Consider the following 19,557-nt stretch of genomic DNA (forward strand, 5'->3'; position numbering starts at 1 on the left):
TTCACTTTGCTGTACAGCAGAAAGTAACACAACATTGTGAATCAACTATACTCTAATAAAAATTTTAAAATCAAACAAAGGACAAAAAACAAACAAACAACAAACCCCCCCGCCCCCCCAAAAAAAGCCCAAAAGAGACTGACTGCTCAGTCAAACGGAGAAAGCAATGGCACCCCACTCCAGTACTCTTGCCTGGAAAATCCCATGGATGGAGGAGCCTGGTGGGCTGCAGTCCATGGGGACTGAGTCGGACACGACTGATGCAACTTAGCAGCAGCAGCAGCTCAGTCAAAAGTGATAAGACTTGAAGCAAACCCAGGTTTATCCACCAGCTAGCTGCACAGGACTTCAGTTTAAGTGATGCTTGCTTTCACTTGGTGCTTCTTCCACTGCTGTTATTGCCACTGGGCACTTGGGCTGGTTTCCCTGCTGTGCCCCCTTCTTCCCCCAGCCTGGGAAATAGCCCTGGGTCTGTGAATTTCCCTTATATTATAAATTAGTAATACCAGCTTAGAACAATGCTGCATTTAAAAAACATGTATTTAAAACTATTAAAAATATTGATTATGGGGACACATCAGCTGTCTGGGGCACAAATGAATTAATCCCTCTTGTCACTGTCCCAGGGCCATATCACACAGAGTTCCCACTTTTGAGAAGCAGCTCCTTCTCAAATCTACGCCTGCAATTTTGGGAATATGCCCTTGTGATTTTTATTAAGGGTTATGGCAAAGTAGACAGTGACTGGCCACTCCAGTGTCTGATAGCATTGGCGGTTGTTCAGAGGGAGTTGGTTGTGTCCCATTCATCCGACCCGTACTCTTATAATGCCTGAATTCTGAATGTTGCTCCCATGTGAGCTTACGTTTGATGCCATCTTCAGGTTCACTTTTTCACTTCAGGATTCCAAAACTGGAACAAAATTCAGGTATTGAATCCATGTCAAATTGCTCATAATAATAGTTTATGGAGTGCTGATTTGAAACCCCTGTTTGCTTTCTGTGTCTGAGGTGTATTCATTAATGTTTATCATTCCTGATCAGTAGCCAAAGCTGCCTCCCAATGTCCTGGAGGGAATCGCCAACTTCAGGGTGCTCACATGTTTCACTTGTTATCTCTCAAGGTTGGTTGCCCTTGACAGAGAGTTCTTCTCTTTGTTGACGATTAAATGTTCTCCTCATTGGGTATTCTTTTCACTTATTTTCCAAAGAGTCTGTTTCTCCCAGTGTATCCTTAATTTAGACTGGCTCCTGAGGATGAGGCACAGGTGGCCATGGAAGGCTGTGCATTGTGGTGGTTTTGAGCTAATTCTCAGGAGCCAGATTGGTGGGTTTAAAAGCTGGGCCCTCGCTCATGAGCTGTGGGACCTTGGCAAAGTCCTGTTTTTCTTATCTATAAAATGGGGAAATAATTAGTATCCATATTAGAGGATTATTTTGAGGATTATATAAGTAAATAAACCAGAAGTACTTAGGACAGTTTGGTGGCTCAAATGGTAAAGAATCTGCCTGCAATGCAGGAGACCTGGGTTTGATCCCTGGAGAAGGGATTTGATCAGTTTCCATCGTTGTGTCTGCTGGGGGTGCCCTCTGCTGGTCCATCTAGCATGTGTGCAAATCTGGGGGATAGCAGCTTTTAAAAAGTTAGTTTTAGCCTTTTAGGGATGTTTACATTAAAAAGCACACTTGAAAATGTTTTTTTTTTTTAATGTGAGTGATACAAATCATATCTATATTAGTCTGTTTTTTCCATTTGCATTATGAGTTGGAGTATTTTCAGGTCTGAAATATTTGGGGTAGGTTTGAATGAGAATGAGGGTTGTCAACGGCATGCCAAGAAACAGTAATTTTTTTCACAACACAGTTGTCAAAAACCTATTGGAATGGCTTACATTCCAGTATAATAGTACTAAATATCTTAGATTCTTATTTAACGGTTTAAAGAATGTCCATGATGTGGGAACTTTGTAAACACTGAAGTCTCAAAACATCCTATTTTCAAATGGTGCCATAACCCAGACCCCTTGGACATTGTCATGTTCAGGGTTTAGTACATTTCAGAAAATATTATCTCAGATTTATTGAGCAATTCATTATGTATTTAGAATTATATTTTACCAGTACATTGTGCCATGATGTCCCTAAGTTTACATTAAAAATTTTTTTTCCATTTATTTTGTGTTTTTCTGACCACTGCCTCCTTTTTTTTTTCTTCTCCAATGTCTCTTTCTTTCCTCTGCTTTGCTACTAGGATCAAACAGCATAAATCGGGAGACTGCGAATATGGAAAATGGAGAAAATGAAGGAACAACTAAAATTATCGCACCTTCACCAATAAAAAGGTCAGTTAGTTAACTGAAAGGACACACTGCTATCTGCTGTCACAGAAATGCTATTTATCTTTTGTCAAGGTTAAGAAGCACGCTGGTAATTAATTAGTACTTTTAATGAAAATAGTCAATGGGCCAAAGAATACTTTTAAGATGCCAGTAAAATGTAAAGAATCAAAACATGTCCCTCTCATTTGAAGGAAATGCTCCTGCCGTCATAGCATGATGAAGTTATAGATAGTCTGTGGTCTGCCTTCTCCACAACACAGTGAAAATCCCATGTGATTTTTTTAAATGGCATGATATAATGGACTAACTCCGAGGGACCTGGGAAGTAAAGTAGATAGCATTCATGTTTAATGTACTGCGTTCATTATAGCAGTACACTGAACTGTGGCCCTGGAAGGAGGTTTTATAGCGTTTAGAGGTGCAGGGTTTCAGAAGGCAGTGATTGCTTATGTATGAAGAGTTGTCATGGTCTTTTGCATCAGTTTTCCCTGAAGCATCCCCCAGCGGAAGGACCTTCTCTTAATATATTATGTGGATTGTTTCCCTGAAAGATCAGCCTTGTTCTCTGTTCAGACACTGTTTCAGCGTCACTTTTTCCTATCTCCAATTATGTTCATGGAACAGAATGTTGCACATACAGTGAGCTCTCTATAGAGAGTACTCCATATGCATTGTAGAGAAGTCACATATTTCCGAGATATGTGACCTTGAGAAACTTCTTAGATCATCTACTCCATCTTTTGTTAATAAATAATACAATATTTTAAAGTAAAAAAAAAAAAAAAAAAATGCAGTATCTGCAAAGCACCCCCCCCCAAAAAAAAATAATAATGGTGTTTTCATTCAATTGGATTGTTGCTACTTGGAGAAATATAGTGTATGATTTCTCAGCAAAATAATTCTAAGTTATGAAATTTCTCAGAGTTGCAATGTTTTCCCCAAGGTTTTGCCTTCATTTTCTTTTGTTTACGTACTGGATGCTCCCTGTATAGATTCTTTTTGGAATGATAAGTTCTTTGCTTTCGTGTACACTTTCTTCCTCTTTTCTCTTTTTGCATTCTTGTTTTGATGGGCTGATAATTGCTTTACAATATTGTGTTAGTTTCTGCGGTACAACAGCAAGAACCAGCCATAAGTATACCCCTCCCCGTGGGCCTTCCCCCCACTCCCCGCCATCCCACCCCTCTAGGTTGGCACTGAGCGCTGGACTGGGCTCCCTGTGTCCTGTAGCAGCTTCCCACTATCGATTTTATACCAGCATTGATGTACTTTCATGTGCTTTGCTTCTCATAGCCTCGTAGTTGTGGCTAGAGGGTCAGCTGAATCTGTATGTACAGGGTATGCTTACGGTGAGTCTAACATAAGAACGGTCATGCATGAAATTCAGATCCCAAGCCTTTTTAGAGTGTATGGAAGGAGTGCAGTCCACTCCACAACTGCATTCTTGCCCATAGGACTGATACCTGAAGGACTGCCAAATTTTCCCACTCAAGCTCCAGATGAGAACTAGCTCAGAGACTGCATTCAGTTAATTTGCCCCCTGAGATTTCATTATTCTGCTGCTGCTCTCTCAGTTCCTCTTTCATGTCCCTACTGCACTGCTCAATCTCCCTTTTCTCTTTTCTCTCTGATTTATTAAACACACCCAAACTTTCTACTGTATCTTTCTACATACCATATTTATTACTTTTCCTCCTTTCAAAATTAAAGTTTTACTTTAGAAATTTGATCTTCTAAATGTTTTTTAATCTTTTTAAGAATAACATAAATAAAATATACCTACCGTCTACGAATACTAGTGCTCTTTAACATGCCTTTGTCAAATATCTAATTTTTTAGACTTTATAACTCCCTAGATGAATATCATATACTAGGGTACAAGTTTATTTTCATTTTTTGAAATTACCTTGTCATTTTTTCTCTCCTCTTTCTTTGCTGTTACAAAGAACTCTGCTATGACTATATTCCAGGACAATTAAATAGAGGATTCCTCAGAAAGCTGGGGTTAAACATGGATTAGGAGTTAAGTAGCTCTATCTTTTTCTGAAGTGGAGGCTCCCAGGGAAGTGAGAGGTGGCACACCTTCTGTCCTCCCCTGGTGACGGGAGGCTTTTGATGAGCCCCTGCCTTGTGTCTCCCAGTGTTTCTAAAATAATTGTTGAGGTTGAATAACAGCTCAGTTATATTTACATTCTTGGGACAGAAAGATGATACTAGGTCAGGAAATAAGATTTGAAAGTCATTCTGATTTGGAAGGATGAAGCCAAGATATGGCGGAAGCTGGGGGCAGAGAAGGTCAATTTGGGCGGCCTGAACCTGCCCAAAGCTGACCGGCCTGCACAAATTCAGACCCAGATCCAAAGCCAGCGGTCTCTGACCACTACTGAAAGAGGGAACCAGCCACATGAGCCAGAATACTCAACTTTCCTTTCTTGTCAGCCTTGTGTTTTTGGCTTGCTGGTTCCCCCTGTTTCTCATCCTGCCAGAATTCTCCAGGCCAGAATACCGGTGTGGGTAGCCTTTCCCTTCTCCAGGGGATCCTCCCAACCCAGGGTTTGAACCCAGGTCTCCCTCATTGCAGGTGGATTCTTTACCAGCTGAGCCACAAGGGAAGCCCAAGAATACTGGAGTGGGTAGCCTATCCCTTCTCCAGCAGATCTTCCCAACCCAGGAATTGCACCGGGGTGTCCTGCATTGCAGGTGGATTCTTTACCAACTGAGCTATCAGGGAAGCCCCTTCCCATACTGCAGGTGGACTCTAGAAAATTTCTTTTAACAATTGATGACTTGGCATTTGGGTGACTTAGAGCAGTAAAACTAGAAAGAAAGAAGAGGCAAAGAGACCCCCAAGGTACAGCTGGAAAGTTTATTATTATTATTATTCTTTTTTAGGCAGCCACTTTACCTTTTTTTCTGGAATGAGTCATAGGTATGAATAAAAACACATTTTAAAACGTTTGTTAAATAATTTTACTGAAGAAATAAGTATGTGAGTTAATTTTCTTTTATTTTCTAGTTAATTTATTTTCCACTCTTTTTTGTTTGTTTGTTTTTTTAAATTAAAGCTTTAAGAAAGCAAAGAATGAAAACAGCCCTGATACCCAGAGAAGCAAATCTCATGCACCATGGGAAGAAAATGGCCCCCAGAGGTAAAGAGAATCCTTGTTTTTATAAAGGAGAACAGTATAAATGGGGTTGGCAATTGCAGCTTGTTAAACAATGGAATTTGCTTTGTGGCTGGTGATGACTAACTGTGGACAAGGCAGTCAGATTCCTAGATCAGCATGACTGAGAACTTCTGAAGTCGAAGTCAACAGCATGTGTCCTAACATGAAACTTTCTCCTGGAAAGACAGAAAGGAAAACGTGCGTATACTAAGAAACTGCCTGAAAGTTGGTGAGGATGGCTTAGGTGGTCATCTGGATGCTTGAAATGACATATTGATGATAATTTACCCAACTGCATTGTTCTTGTTAAAACTTAAATTGAAAACTACCGTTGATGAATAGTGCTTTTAGATGACCTTTATTCCTAGAAATAAATATTTAGTTAATTTTGTTCACAATTACCATACCAGGGACAGATCTGCTTCATAATTTATTGATGAGTTGAATGATGGTTCCAGGTCTGACCATGCGATGGTTCAGATTCTAACTCTGCCTCTTTCCTGGGTACTTGGCTGCTTAACTAAATATTCTGTATTTCTGTTTTCTTTACTGTTAAATGGGTCTAATACCTGTACTTCAGTGGCTAGGGTTGACCTGGAGATAAACTGGGATAATGAGTATAAAGCCCTCAGCAAGCATGTGTAGATTCATCTTAAACGCAGATTGTTGTTACTGTTGCCATCATTTGTGTGCTCATTTCTTTTGAAGTCCAGTAAAACAAGCCCATTCCTGATTTATTTTACTAGATCTTATTCTTCTTTCAATAAATCTTGTCAGGAAAGAGAACCATATGCCCAAGACCCAGTATTCCCCTGAAAGTAGAGAATGGCAGTTATGTGCACTTCCCTAGGTCCAGCTTAGGGTATTGCTTCTCCCGGCCCTCTGCAGACATCCTTGACCATTCCTCTTCCACTCCAGCGGACTCTATAACTCCCCCAACGACCGCACGAAATCCCCCAAGTTCCCTTACACACGCCGCCGAAACCCCTCGTGTGGGAGCGACAATGACTCTGTGCAGCCCACCAGGAGGAGGTAAGCGGAACGGCCGTCGGTTTTAAATTTTCAGCAGCAGTTCCAGGCCCCAGCTGCAGTTTAACCAGGATATTCTCATAGTGCGTGACTGTTGGTCCCCTCACAATAACAGAGAGCTTCTGAGTTTTGTTGTTGTTGTTTTTTGTTTTTTTGAGATGAAATAAGCTAGAGGTCCTGAAGCATTTCTCTTAAAAAGCCAGAGTTTCAGAGGATGATTTCATAAAATATTGATGGGAACTTACTCTCTGTATTGTAGTTAAGACTAAATTTTTAAAAATATGTATAATATTTTGAAAATATATATTATATAGTATGTATAATATGTATATATAATATGTATTGGATTAATGATATACATTAATATGTAAAAGATTTAAGTGTTTTTATCTGAGAAGACAAGATCTTCATGACCCCAAAAAGATCTTCATGACCCAGATAGCCACAATGGTGTGATCACCCACCAAGAGCCAGACATCCTGAAACGCAAAGTCAAGTGGGCCTTAGGAAGCATCACTACAACAAAGCTAGTGGAGGTGATGGAATTCCAGTTGAGCTATTTCAAATCCTAAAAGATGATGCTGCGAAAGTTCTACACTCAGTATGCCAGCAAATTTGGAAAACTCAACAGTGGCCACAGGACTGGAAAAGGTCAGTTTTCATTCCATCCCAAAAAAGGGCAATGCCAAAGAATGTTCAAACTACCGCACAATTGCACTCATCTCACATGCTAGCAAAATAAAAAATCTCTCAAAATTCTCCAAGCCAGGCTTCAACAGTACATGAACTGTGAACTTCCAGATGTTCAAGCTGGATTTAGAAAAGGCAGAGGAACCAGAGACCAAATTGCCAACAACCATTGGATCATTGAAAAAGCAAAAGAGTTCCAGAAAAACATCTGTTTCTGCTTTATTGACTATACCAAAGCCTTTGACTGTGTGGATCACAACAAACTGTGGAAAATTCTTCAAGAGATAGGGATACCAGACCACCTGACCTGCCTCCTGAGAAATCTGTATGCGGGTCAAGAAGCTACAGTTAGAACTGGACATGGAACAACAGACTGGTTCAAAATCAGGAAAGGCGTACGTTAAGGTTGTATATTGTCACCCTGCTTTTTAACTTATATGCAGAGTACATCATGAGAAACGCTGGGCTGGATGAAGCACAAGCTGGAATCAAGATTGCTGGGATAAATATCAATAACCTCAGATACACAGATAATACCACCTTTATGGCATTACTTTGCCAACAAAGGTCCGTCTAGTCAAGGCTATGGTTTTTGAAGTGGTCATGTATGGATGTGAGAGTTGGACTGTGAAGAAGACTGAGAGACGAAGAATTGATGGTTTTGAACTGTGGCGTTGGAGAAGACTCTTGAGAGTCCCTTGGACTGCAAGGAGATCCAACCAGTCCATTCTAAAGGAGATCAGTCCTGGGTATTCTTTGGAAGGACTGATGCTAAAGCTGAAACTCCAATACTTTGGCCACCTCATGCAAAGAGTTAACTCATTGGAAAAGACTCTGATGCTGGGGGGGATTGGGCACAGGAGGAGAAGGGGACGACAGAGAATGAGATGGCTGGATGGCATCACCGACTCGCTGGACATGAGTTTGAGTGAACTCCAGGAGTTGGTGATGGACAGGGAGGCCTGGCGTGCTGCGATTCACGGGGTCGCAAAGAGTCGGACACGACTGAGCAACTGAACTGAACTGATGGCAGAAAGTGAAGAAGAACTGAAGAGCTTCTTGATGAAAGTGAAAGAGGAGAGTGAAAAAGTTGGCTTAAAGCTCAATATTCAGAGAACTAAGATCATGGCATCCAGTCCCATCACTTTGTGGCAAATAGATGGGGAAACAATGGAAACAGTGAGATACTTTACTTTTTTGAGCTCCAAAATCACTGCAGATGGTGACTGCAGCCATGAAATTAAAAGATGCTTGCTCTTTGGAAGAAAAGCTGTGACCAACCTAGACAGCATATTAAAAAGCATTTAATATTTAAGCATTTAATGTTGGAGACATTACTTTGCCAACAAAGGTCCATCTAGTCAAAGCTATGGCTTTTCCAGTAATCAGATATGGATATGAGAGTTGGACTATAAAGGAAGCTGAGCACCAAAGAATTGATGCTTTTGAACTGTGGTGTTGGAGAAGACCTTTGAGAGTCCCTTGGACTGCAAGGATATCCAACCAGTCCATCCTAAAGGAAGTCAGGGTGAATATTCATTGGTAGGACTGATGTTGAAGCCGAAACGCCAGTACTTTGGCCACCTGATGCGAAAACTGACTCCTTGGAAAGGACCCTGATGCTGGGAAGGATTGAAGGTGGGAGGAGAAGGGGACGACAGAGGATGGGATTGTTGGATGGTATCACCTATTTGATGGACGTGAGTTTGAGCAAGTTCTTGGAGTTGGTGATGGACAGGGAAGCCTGGCATGCTGCAGTCCATGGAATTGCAAAGAGTCGGACACATCTGAGCGACTGAACTGAACTGGGAAGACAGGATCATGGTTAGAGAGATATCTCTTAGGTGAGACTGAGTTATTGGCTCTCAAGACTGATATTGTTGCTTAAACTTGAGTAAAACCCCTTTCAAGAACAGAGAAAATGAGTCGTGTTACATTTTACCCAGCAGGTCAGATTGTTCATATGAATATACTTGTGTGTTTGTGCTTAATAAAAAAAAGAAAAATTCCTAAATAGCGGTTTTGAACCCTCTCTGCAAAGTAGGCTGGGCAATATGATAGGTCTAAGAGAGGAAGACTTAGAAATCACTTACTAGTGAAATTCACTTTATTTCTATCTAATGGGGACTGCGTTTTACTTTGGGTGCCTACATGAGTGGTATTTTATGTGACTTATAATTATGAGATGAATAGATAGCATCACCAACTAAATGGACATGAATTCAAGCAAGCTCCAGGAGATAGTGGAGGACAGAGGAGCCTGGCATGTTGCAGTCCATGGGTCAGGAAGAGTCGGACACAATTTAGCAACTGAACAACAACGACAATAACCACATTATGAGATGTTCCACGTTATGTCATGTTTTCAGATAACCATCAAGATTCTTTTTGTATGCACTGTCGATTTATAAAGCAGAGGTGCATCTCTTTTCTCTGCCCTTTTGCATACTCACTTGCTGGTCCATCCCTGCTTGATTCCTTCTGCTTCTGCCAGTTTCCCAGAGTCTTCATCCATAACTTTCTCAAACCAGGTCCACTTCACCAAAATCCTTTGAAAGTTAAGAAAAGAAAGGTCATCATCTTCACCTAACAGGACTGAGAAGGGGGAGCCAGATCATAACCCATGATGATTAGACAGAATAATGGAAAAATAGCTGGCATGTACCATGTTCCAAGTACTGAGCAGTTTACTAGCTATGTATTATCTCGTTTCAACCTTATGATACCCTACAGAAGCTGATGTAATGTATCTCTCAGTCACTAGGCCTTTCCAGCAGAGAGGAATTAAGGCAGAAATCAGTGCACAGGTATGAGCAGGACTGAAGGAACAAAAAGACCAAGAGTCTGTGGCCTGGATGCTGTGCTGCCCCTGGGCTGCAGGAGTAGCGGGAGAGATGGGGAAGTCACCCAAAGATTCAAAGCTGCTTCTGCCTTAGAGCTGGCCCCCGGGAGCCTGTGCTTGGCGCTGACACTGCCGGGGCCACCACCACTGTAGGAATGACTCTTGCTGCAACTGCTGGAGAAGGTACCACCACGTCTAAGGCTGTGGAATCCTCACTTTTAGGGAATGCAACAGTAAGTGCTGCAGGTGCTGCCAGAAGCAAAATCGCCTCCTTTTTTCTCCTGCCTTCAAGTCTCACCTGAGCACCTAAGTGGGGAAGAAGCCTAGGAAGGTGTAATTTTCAGGTCTCTCGTCTTGGCAATACATGGGAGACTGCAGCTAGGTCTGGATGGGACTGAGTACCAATGGAGAAATACCTGGCCCAGCATTATTATCTCACTTTTATAGATGAGAAAACAGGCTTGAGGAGGAAAGAGTAACTATTCCTTGCACACATCCAGAATTTGGGTCCACATCTGTATGTCTGAAAAAGGCAGGGATAATGAGTCATCATTTAAAACAGGCAGGGGAATAGATTTTCTGCTCTCCTTTCTCTTCCGACAATTGGTTCAACTTGGAGAACACTTAAAAAACAAGTCAACATCACTGGGAAACACTATAAAGTGCATTTGTCTGTACATGTGTATTGAGGAGTTCTGGGGAGTGGGAATTACTAAATCTTTTAAGAATCTGTGATGGTATGATTATTGTTAATAGATAGGTTTTTATAGGTTCTCACCCTAAATTATTAGTGTATTTTTTCACCATTCCCTAAATAAAATACACACACTGAGCAGATGGTCATTTCAATTTTAATGTTTAGAAGTGAATTTATCAAGTTTTTACATTACATATCAAAATTTATAGAATTTTTTTTTCCTAAACTAATTGCTTGAAATAGTTGGGAGCACACACATTCCCAAGTCGAGACTTAATAATGTTCATATTGAATACAGTTTCTGCTGGCTTCCTGTGCGACACAGAGACATAATTGTGGTGAGTGGACACAGGATCCTCTCATGGGTACCATCCAGGGGAAAGACAGTTTTGATTTTATAGAGTAGCGAATCTTTTTGTCTGAGCATCAGGGCCTCTGTCTGGTTCTGTGTGGTACTTGAAAGGTCTCTTATTGGGCATGTGTGTTTTGAGGAGACTAGACATTGCTGACTGTTGGCATCAAGAGCTGGAGCTCATTCTTTGTTTCTTTCCACTCTAAATACTCTGTAATTGTCCCTGTCCTTCTCAGTCTTGTTTTATCTTCACATGTATTTACCTTGCTCTTGAGCACAAATCCCTGAATAGTTGAATCAACTCTGACATTTAAAACTGAGATTTGTCATCTGCATGAAGGAATATCGTGTACTTAAATTTAATAATGGAAAATTCTACTTTGCAATGCATGGCCAGAATAACATGTTTTGCCAAACATATCAAAATTTCCTGTTTTGCTAGTTGTCTGTCATTAAATGGATAAATCTATCAAATTCTGGTGGAGCCTAGAACCCTGGTCCTTAACCTTTTGGGATGATGAAACTCTCTGAGAGACTGATGAAATGTTGGATTCATTCCGGGGGGGGGGGGGGGGGGGAGGGTAGGTACTTAATTAAATACATGTATAAATTTTCCTTTGCAGCTCAATTGCTAAAGAATCTGCCTGCAATGCAGGAGACCTGGGTTCGATTCCTGGGTCGGGAAGATCCCTTGGAGAAGGAAATGGCAAACTACTCCAGTATTCTTGCCTGGAGAATCCCATGGACAGAGGAGCCTGCAGGCTACAGTCCATGGGGTCACAAGAATCGGACATAATTTAGTGACTAAACCACCACTACATAAATTTTCATAGAATTTTTCAACGTTCATGGAGATCCTGAAGCCTGCTTGTTTAAGCAGTCCTGTTTTAGAACAGAACAGCTACTATAGTTCCGGGCAGTACAAGTTTATTTTTACCCCAGTCCATTTTCACACTCAAAAATGCTTATTGAGGGCGTCTCTATGCAAGGCATGTGTTAACCAGCACTAGAGACAGTCCCTGTAGGGGCCTTGGGATGGAATGGAGATGGGGAGTATTCATAGAAAGGCTGAAAGGTCAGTGTCATCAAGCACTGAGAGGACAGAAATGTGTTAGAGACGAGCCCAGAGAGAAAGAGAGAAAGGAAGAGAGAAAGAGAAGTCAGACCTCACAGGACACCTGGCCTTTGTTGAGGATTTCAGTCATTTTTCCGGTAGTTTTTCTAAGGGGGTGGTAACACGGTTGCATTTGTACTGGGTGAAGATGGTCTTTACTGCCTCTGGGGGAAAGGTGGTGGTGGACGTAGGCCAGACAGCACACAGGTCCTAGAGAAAGAGGATGGGAACTTGTGCCAAGGTGGCGATGTGGAGATCGGAGGAAGTGGATGGTTTTAAAACCCTTTAAGAGGTAAAAGTGTGGGATGAGAAGGATCAAAATGAGGGGCGAAGGAGTGACAGGCGTCAGGATGAAAGCCAGACTTGTATAATTTCATGGATGGAGGTGTGATGCACTGAAATAAGAATCACCTGGATATCACAGGCTTAAAAAGGAAAGCTGAGTTTGGTTGTTGATAAGTTGAATTTGTTGTACCATTGAGAAGTCCAAGTGAGGGATTTACGTGGATTGTTTGATATAAGTCAGGAGCTAGATGGCTGTCTGGACTGAAATATAGATTTCTTTTTTTTTTTTTTTTTTAAATCTTCCAATTTTATTTTATTTTTAAACTTTACATAATTGTATTAGTTTTGCCTTCTTACAGATGTTAGTTGAAATATGAAATAGAGTTGAGGTTGTCTAGATAGATACTATAGATAGAATGCAAAGACAAGCCAATGACAGAGCTGTGAGAAACTTCAGCATTTATTTGCCTTAGTTGAAGAGGATTAACTTGTAAAAGAGACAGAGATATTATATCTATATGAAAAATCATGGAACAACAGACTGGTGTGAAATTGGGAAAGGAGTACTTCAAGGCTGTGTATTATCACCCTGCTTATTTAATTTCTATGCAGAGTACATCTTGCGAGATGCTAGATGAAGCACAATCTGGAATCAAGATTGCTGGGAGAAATATCAGTAACCTCAGATACACAGATGACACCACCTTTATGGCAAAAAGTGAAGAGGAATTAAAGAGCCTCTTGATGAAAGAAAGAGGAGAGTGAAAAAGTTGGCTTAAAGCTCAACATTCAGAAAACTAAGATCATGGCATCCAGTCCCATCACTCCATGGCAAATAGATGGGGAAACAATGGAAACAGTGACAGACTTTATTTTCTTGGGCTCCAAAATCAGTGCAGATGGTGACTGCAACCATGAAATTAAAGGATGCTTGCTCCTTGGAGGAAAGGCTATGACCAACCTAGATAGCATATTAAAAAGCAGAGACATTACTTTGCCAACAGAGATCCGTCTAGTCAAAGCTATGGCTTTTCCAGTAGTCATGTATGGATGTGAGAGTTGGACTATAAAGAAAGCTGAGCGCCAAAGAATTGATGCTTTTTAACTGTGGTGTTGAAGAAGAGTCTTGAGAGTCCCTTGGACTTCAAGGAGATCAAACCAGTCCATCCTAAAGGAAATCAGTCCTGAATGTTCATTAGAAGGACTGATGCTGAAGCTGAAACTCCAATACGTTGGCCACCTAATAGGAAGAACTGACTCATTGGAAAAGGCCCTGATGCTGGGAAAGATTGAAGGCAGGAGGAGAAGGGGATGACAGAGGATGAGATGGTTGGATGGCATCACCGACTCGATGGACATGAATGTGAGCAGGCTCCAGGAGTTGGTGAGGTGGATAGGGAAGCCTGGTGTGCTACAATCCATGGGATTGCAGAGTCAGACACTACTGCGTGACTGAACTGAACTGAAGTCCTCATTCCCAGAATGCTAGAAGCCAGGCTTCTATTTCCTAGGCATGAGAGTAGAGACTCTCCCTATAAAATATGGAAAGATACTAGGGAAAAGGTCTACAGATAGGAACTTTCAAAAGATTCTCCAGTGAAATGGCGAGACTTCCCATATTAGCTCTGCAATGCAGTGAGGCTGTCTGTTACCATGCACTGCACCATCCAGAGGGTTCCAGTCTTTTCAGTGTCTAAAATATCAAAAGAGCCATAATCACCCAGCATTTGGGGATAGCTTCTCTTTGGAAAGACAGAGACTGAGCCAAGACTTAGGAGTATGTGTGGGAGGAATTCACAGGAAATAGAGACAGTATAAGAAACAAAATTTTCATCACCAACACCCGGAGTTCACTCAGACTTATGTCAATAGAGTCAGTGATGCCATCCAGCCATCTCATCCTCTGTCGTCCCCTTCTCCTCTTGCCCCCAATCCCTCCAAGCATCAGAGTCTTTTCCAATGAGTCAACTCTTCGCATGAGGTGGCCAAAGTACTGGAGTTTCAGCTTTAGCATCATTCCTTCCAAAGAAATCCCAGGGCTGATCTCCTTCAGAATGGACTGGTTGGATCTCCTTGCAGTCCAAGAGACTCTTAAGAGTCTTCTCCAACACCACAGATCAAAAGCATCAATTCTTCGGCAGTCAGCCTTCTTCATAGTCCAACTCTCATATCACCCCTAATACCAGGTTCTAATTCCTGGGACTTGTAAATATTACTTAAAAAAACATATATTTTGCAGATGCCATTAAGTTTATGATTTTGAGATGGGGAAATTATCCTGGATTATCTATGTGGGCCCTAAATGCAATTGCATGTATCCTAATAAGAAGGAGGTAGAATGAGATTTGACACATAGAGTAAAAGGTTATGTGAAGATGGAGTTTAAAGATATTAGAAGATTGAAGTGATATGGCCACAAGCCAAAGAATACCAGCAACTATCAAAAACTCAAGGAGGCAAGAAATTGATTCCATTCTAGAGCTTCCGGAAGGAGTGAGGCCCTGCTGACACCTTGATTTTAGCCCATTGATACTTATTTTGTACTTTTGATTTCCAGAACTGTGAAATAATAAATGTGTATTGTTTTAAGACATTAAAAAAAAAAAAGAAACAAAATTTTCTAAAAAATATATACTTATTACCTTTAGAAAAGTGAAAACTGTGGTATTGAAAGAGTGAATAAGAGTTTTTAGATCTTAAATTTGTGGGGTATAATTTTAAATAATTAAATTGGAAGATAAGGAAATCTTCCCCAAAGTAGAACCAAAACAAATCCATGGAAATAAGGATTATTATGATCAAACCTGAATATCAGTCATTTGACTAATGAAATTTCTGAGGGGAAAAAACCCAAAAAATTACAAGTAAGGAAACTATGAAATAAATAATATAAGAAAATACCCCAGATTGGAATGGTTTAATTTTATAGATAGACAGAACGCACTAAGCATTTGGCATAGTGTATTGAAAAGTAAGATCTGTACCAAGATCATTAAAACATTATAGGCCAAGAGAGAATTTTAAAAAATTGGCATCAGGGAGGAAAATGTGAAAGGAAAAAAACACAGATCATGACAAATAAATATCATGGACGTGGACTGCTTCACAGCAAAAGCAGGGAAAGAAGATAATGAGGCATTGCCTCCAAATGCTGAAGGAAGGTTAATTTCAATTTAGGATTCTATGCCAAGATAAACCAGATTATATGTGTATAAAGAAGACATTGTCAGAAATTTCATTCTCAAAAATATATATACATATAGTGTGCATATATATATATAATGTGTTTTGTATATTTAGTGTATACACACGCATACACGCATATATATGTATATGTATATACATAGCTCAAACTATTGCACAATTGTACTCATCTCACATGCTAGTAAAGTAATGCTTAAAATTCTCCAAGCCAGACTTCAACAATACGTGAACCATGACTTCCAGGTGTTCAAACTGGTTTTAGAAAAGGCAGAGGAGCAAGAGATCAAAGTACCAACATCCGCTGGATCATTGAAAAGGCAAGAGAGTTCCAGAAAAACATCTACTTCTGCTTTATTGACTATGCCAAAGCCTTTGACTGTGTGGATCACAATAAACTGTGGAAAATTCTGAAAGAGATGGGATTACCAGACCACCTGGTATTCTGACCTGCCTCTTGAGAAATCTGTATGCAGGTCAGGAAGCAACAGTTAGAACTGAATGTGGAACAACAGACTGGTTCCAAATTGGGAAAGGAGTACGTCAAGGGTGAGTATTGTCACCCTACTTATTTAACCTCTATGCAGAGTACATCATGAGAAACGCTGGGCTGCATGAAGCACAAGCTGGAATCAAGATTACTGGGAGAAATATCAATAACCTCAGATACACAGAAGACACCACGTTTATGGCAGAAAGCGAAGAAAAACTAAAGTGCCTCTTGATGAAAGTGAAAGAGGAGAGTGAAAAAATTGGCTTAAAGCTCAACATTCAGAAAACAAAGATGATGGCATCTGGTCCCATCACTTAGTGGGGGAATATATGGGGAAATAGTGGAAACAGTGAGAGACTTTGTTTTTTTGAGCTCCAAAATCACTGCAGAATGGTGACTGCAGCCATGAAATTTTTTTTTTTTTTTTTGCAGCCATGAAATTAAAAGACGCTTACTCCTTGGAAGAAAAGTTATGACCAACCTAGACAGCATATTAAAAAGCAGAGACATTACTTTGCCAACAAAGGTCCGTCTAGCCAAGGCTATGGTTTTTCTAGTAGTCATGTATGGATGTAAGAGTTGGACTATAAAGAAAGCTGAGCACCAAAGAATTGATGATTTTGAACTGTAGTGTTGGAGAAGACTCTTGAGAGTCCCTTGGGCTGTAAGGAGATCCAACCAGTCCATCCTAAAGGAGATCAGTCCTGGCTGTTCATTGGAAGGACTGATGCTGAAGGTGAAACTCCAGTACTTTGGCTACTTGATGCGAAGAGCTGACTCATTTGAAAAGACCCTGATGCTGGGAAAGATTGAAGGCAGGAGGAGAAGGGGATGCTAGAGGATGAGATGGTTGGATGGCATCACTGACCCAATGGAGATGAGTTTGAATAAACTCTGGGAGTTGGTGATGCACAGGGAGGCCTGGTGTGCTGTAGTTCATGTGGTTGCGAAGCGTTGGACACAACTGAGCGACTGGACTGAATTGATATATAATGTGTATGGGACTCCCGGGTGGCGCTAGTGATAAAGAACTCACCTGCCAATGCAAGAGACATAAGAGACACGGGTTCAGTCCCTAGGTCAGGAAGGTCCCCTGGAGGAGGGTGTGGTTACCCAGTTCGGTATTCTCGCCTAAAGAATCCCATGGACAGAGGAGCCTGGTGGGCTACAGTACATAGTGTTGCAAAGAGTCAGACATGGCTGAAGTGACTTAAATATGAGTATATATATATGTGTGTGTGTGTATATATATGAATATATAGCTGCCATGACAAGAGGCCATCAGACCTAAGACTATGGAATTCATCAAAGGTGCAAAAGAAATTCCGTGGTCAGGGTGAAGGGACATCTATGCAGCAGTGCTAGACAGCAAACTGTCCAATGTGAGTAGGAGGGCAGAGTGCTCCAGAAGGGATTTACATGGAACTTGCTATCTGTGTATTTATCTATCTCAGGAGGAGTTGTGCAGCTCTCTCAGAGATGGCATAAAGTATTAGTGAGAAGTACGAGGAAAACTCAGAGAAGGCAATGGCACCCCACTCCAGTACTCTTGCCTGGAAAATCCCATGGGTGGAGGAGCCTGGTGGGCTGCAATCCATGGGGTCGCTAAGAGTCGGATACGACTGAGCGACTTCACTTTCACTTTTCACTTTCATGCATTGGAGAAGGAAATGGCAACCCACTCCAGTGTTCTTGCCTGGAGAATCCCAAGGACGGGGAGCCTGGTGGGCTGCCGTCTGTGGGGTTGCACAGAGTCGGACACGTCTGAAGCGACTTAGCAGCAGCAGCACAAGGAAAACTAAGCAAGCAACTTCAGTAGAAAACTAGCCAGTTATCATCTCTAAGAAAAATTTAAACCTGTACAAGAAATTGTGTTCCTAAAACACTGTTTAGATCAGTCATCTCTGAACAATAGTTACGTAATTGTGTTTACAGTTAACAATTCTATCAACATAATGTTGTTTGATATATTTGATATAATTATGTTGGGAAAGTGGGAAAATGAAAGTTGTGAATGTGGCATTACAAGATTTGTGTCTGCCCTGGCTAGATCGGAAGGGCACGTATAACAAAGGATAAGGACATGGAGCCCAAAAGCAAGAAAGAGACCTTGCTCAAGAAGTATGGCTTTGCAGGAGAGGAGAGAGACTGGGCAGAAAGTCGTGGGAGATGTGGAGTCAAAGTAGGTGTGTGTATGTTTGAACAGGAGAGACTTGAGAATGTGAAAGGCTGGTAAAGAAACTTGGCTCTGAGGACAAGGTGAATATATGTGAGAGACGAGGTGGTTAATGACAATCACCGAGGAGGTAAAAGGCGATGGGATCTGCACAGCACAGGTGAGCGGATTGACCTTAATTATAAGGACACTTCCGTAAAAGAGAGGGTGATGTGGGTGAGTTTTATTTTCGGTAACAGGAAAAGGAAAGAGTTCCCATCTAATGGCTGGCTCCTTTTTGCTTTGGAAGGAGAACACAAAGTCATTTGCTGCCAGCAGTGGTACAGTGAGTCAGAGGGCTGCAAGGCGAAAGGAGTTTGAAAGCACTTTGAAGAAACTGAGAGTTCTTGGATCAGAGAAAGGTGGTAGGATTGCTGGGCCATGTTGTAGATCTGAGATTATGCACATGGATTTGTAGTGTAGTTAACATGCCCTTTTATGTAACCTCATCTAGCACTGCTTACCAGCTTTTGAGGGCTGGCCCAAAGAACCTGGAGAGTTGGATTCACCCACCTCTGGAGTTTTGTCATAGAGACTGAACAAAAAACACAATCAGAGGAAGTTTCAAGTACTGGCATACATGTTATTGTGATGATGAAAATCCAAACTGAGTCAGGGAGGAAATAAAAGTTAGCTGACAGAAAGTTGCAAGGTTGATAGACAGACAGTACTACTGAGGTCGAAGAAAGGTAGATGGAAGTCATTGAACAAGCAGCAATGGTAATAGTCAACATTTATTGAGTGCTTAGAGTGGGCCAGGTCCTACTGTGTGCATTTTAAATATATTAATTCATTTTATCCTCATAACAACTCTGTGTGGGAAGTACTGTTCAAACTGAGGCTCAGTAGAGAAGTCTTGTGTTTAAATCACACTACTTATCATCAGACGGGACGGGATTCACATTCAGGACTACAAAACTCACACATTTAACAGGATGCCCCACTGAAGCTGTTTGAAGGTAAATAGGAAGTGGTATTCAGGAAGGAGAGGAGATTCAGGTTAGAGAACAAGGTTTTTGCAGGTGGTTACAGATAATAAAGTCCAAAGTGTGACCCTGATGGGGTTGCTGAGTTGCAGTAAAGAGGTCCTTAGGGAAGATGACAAGGGCCATGGAGGCTGGGATGTTGGAAAGG

General features: G+C 41.2%; 1 protein-coding gene across 7 annotated transcripts in view; it reads left to right on the forward strand.

The window, feature by feature from the left end:
- The window catches only part of EPB41L4A (erythrocyte membrane protein band 4.1 like 4A), a 295,134-nt gene that overhangs the window by 243,122 nt on the left and 32,455 nt on the right, over window positions 1-19,557 (forward strand). For 5 of the 7 annotated variants that reach the window (XM_061429902.1, XM_061429904.1, XM_061429903.1 and 2 more), the window contains 3 exons: window positions 2,251-2,341; window positions 5,404-5,487; window positions 6,424-6,537. In XM_061429902.1, coding sequence (XP_061285886.1) covers window positions 2,251-2,341; window positions 5,404-5,487; window positions 6,424-6,537 — 289 coding nt within the window. Of the gene's footprint in view, window positions 1-2,250; window positions 2,342-5,403; window positions 5,488-6,423; window positions 6,538-19,557 lie in introns of those variants that run through there. The other 2 variants (XM_061429905.1, XM_061429909.1) reach the window with 1 other exon arrangement.

This window comes from Bos javanicus, chromosome 10, assembly GCF_032452875.1.
Source record: "Bos javanicus breed banteng chromosome 10, ARS-OSU_banteng_1.0, whole genome shotgun sequence".
NCBI classification, from domain to species: Eukaryota; Metazoa; Chordata; class Mammalia; order Artiodactyla; family Bovidae; genus Bos; species Bos javanicus.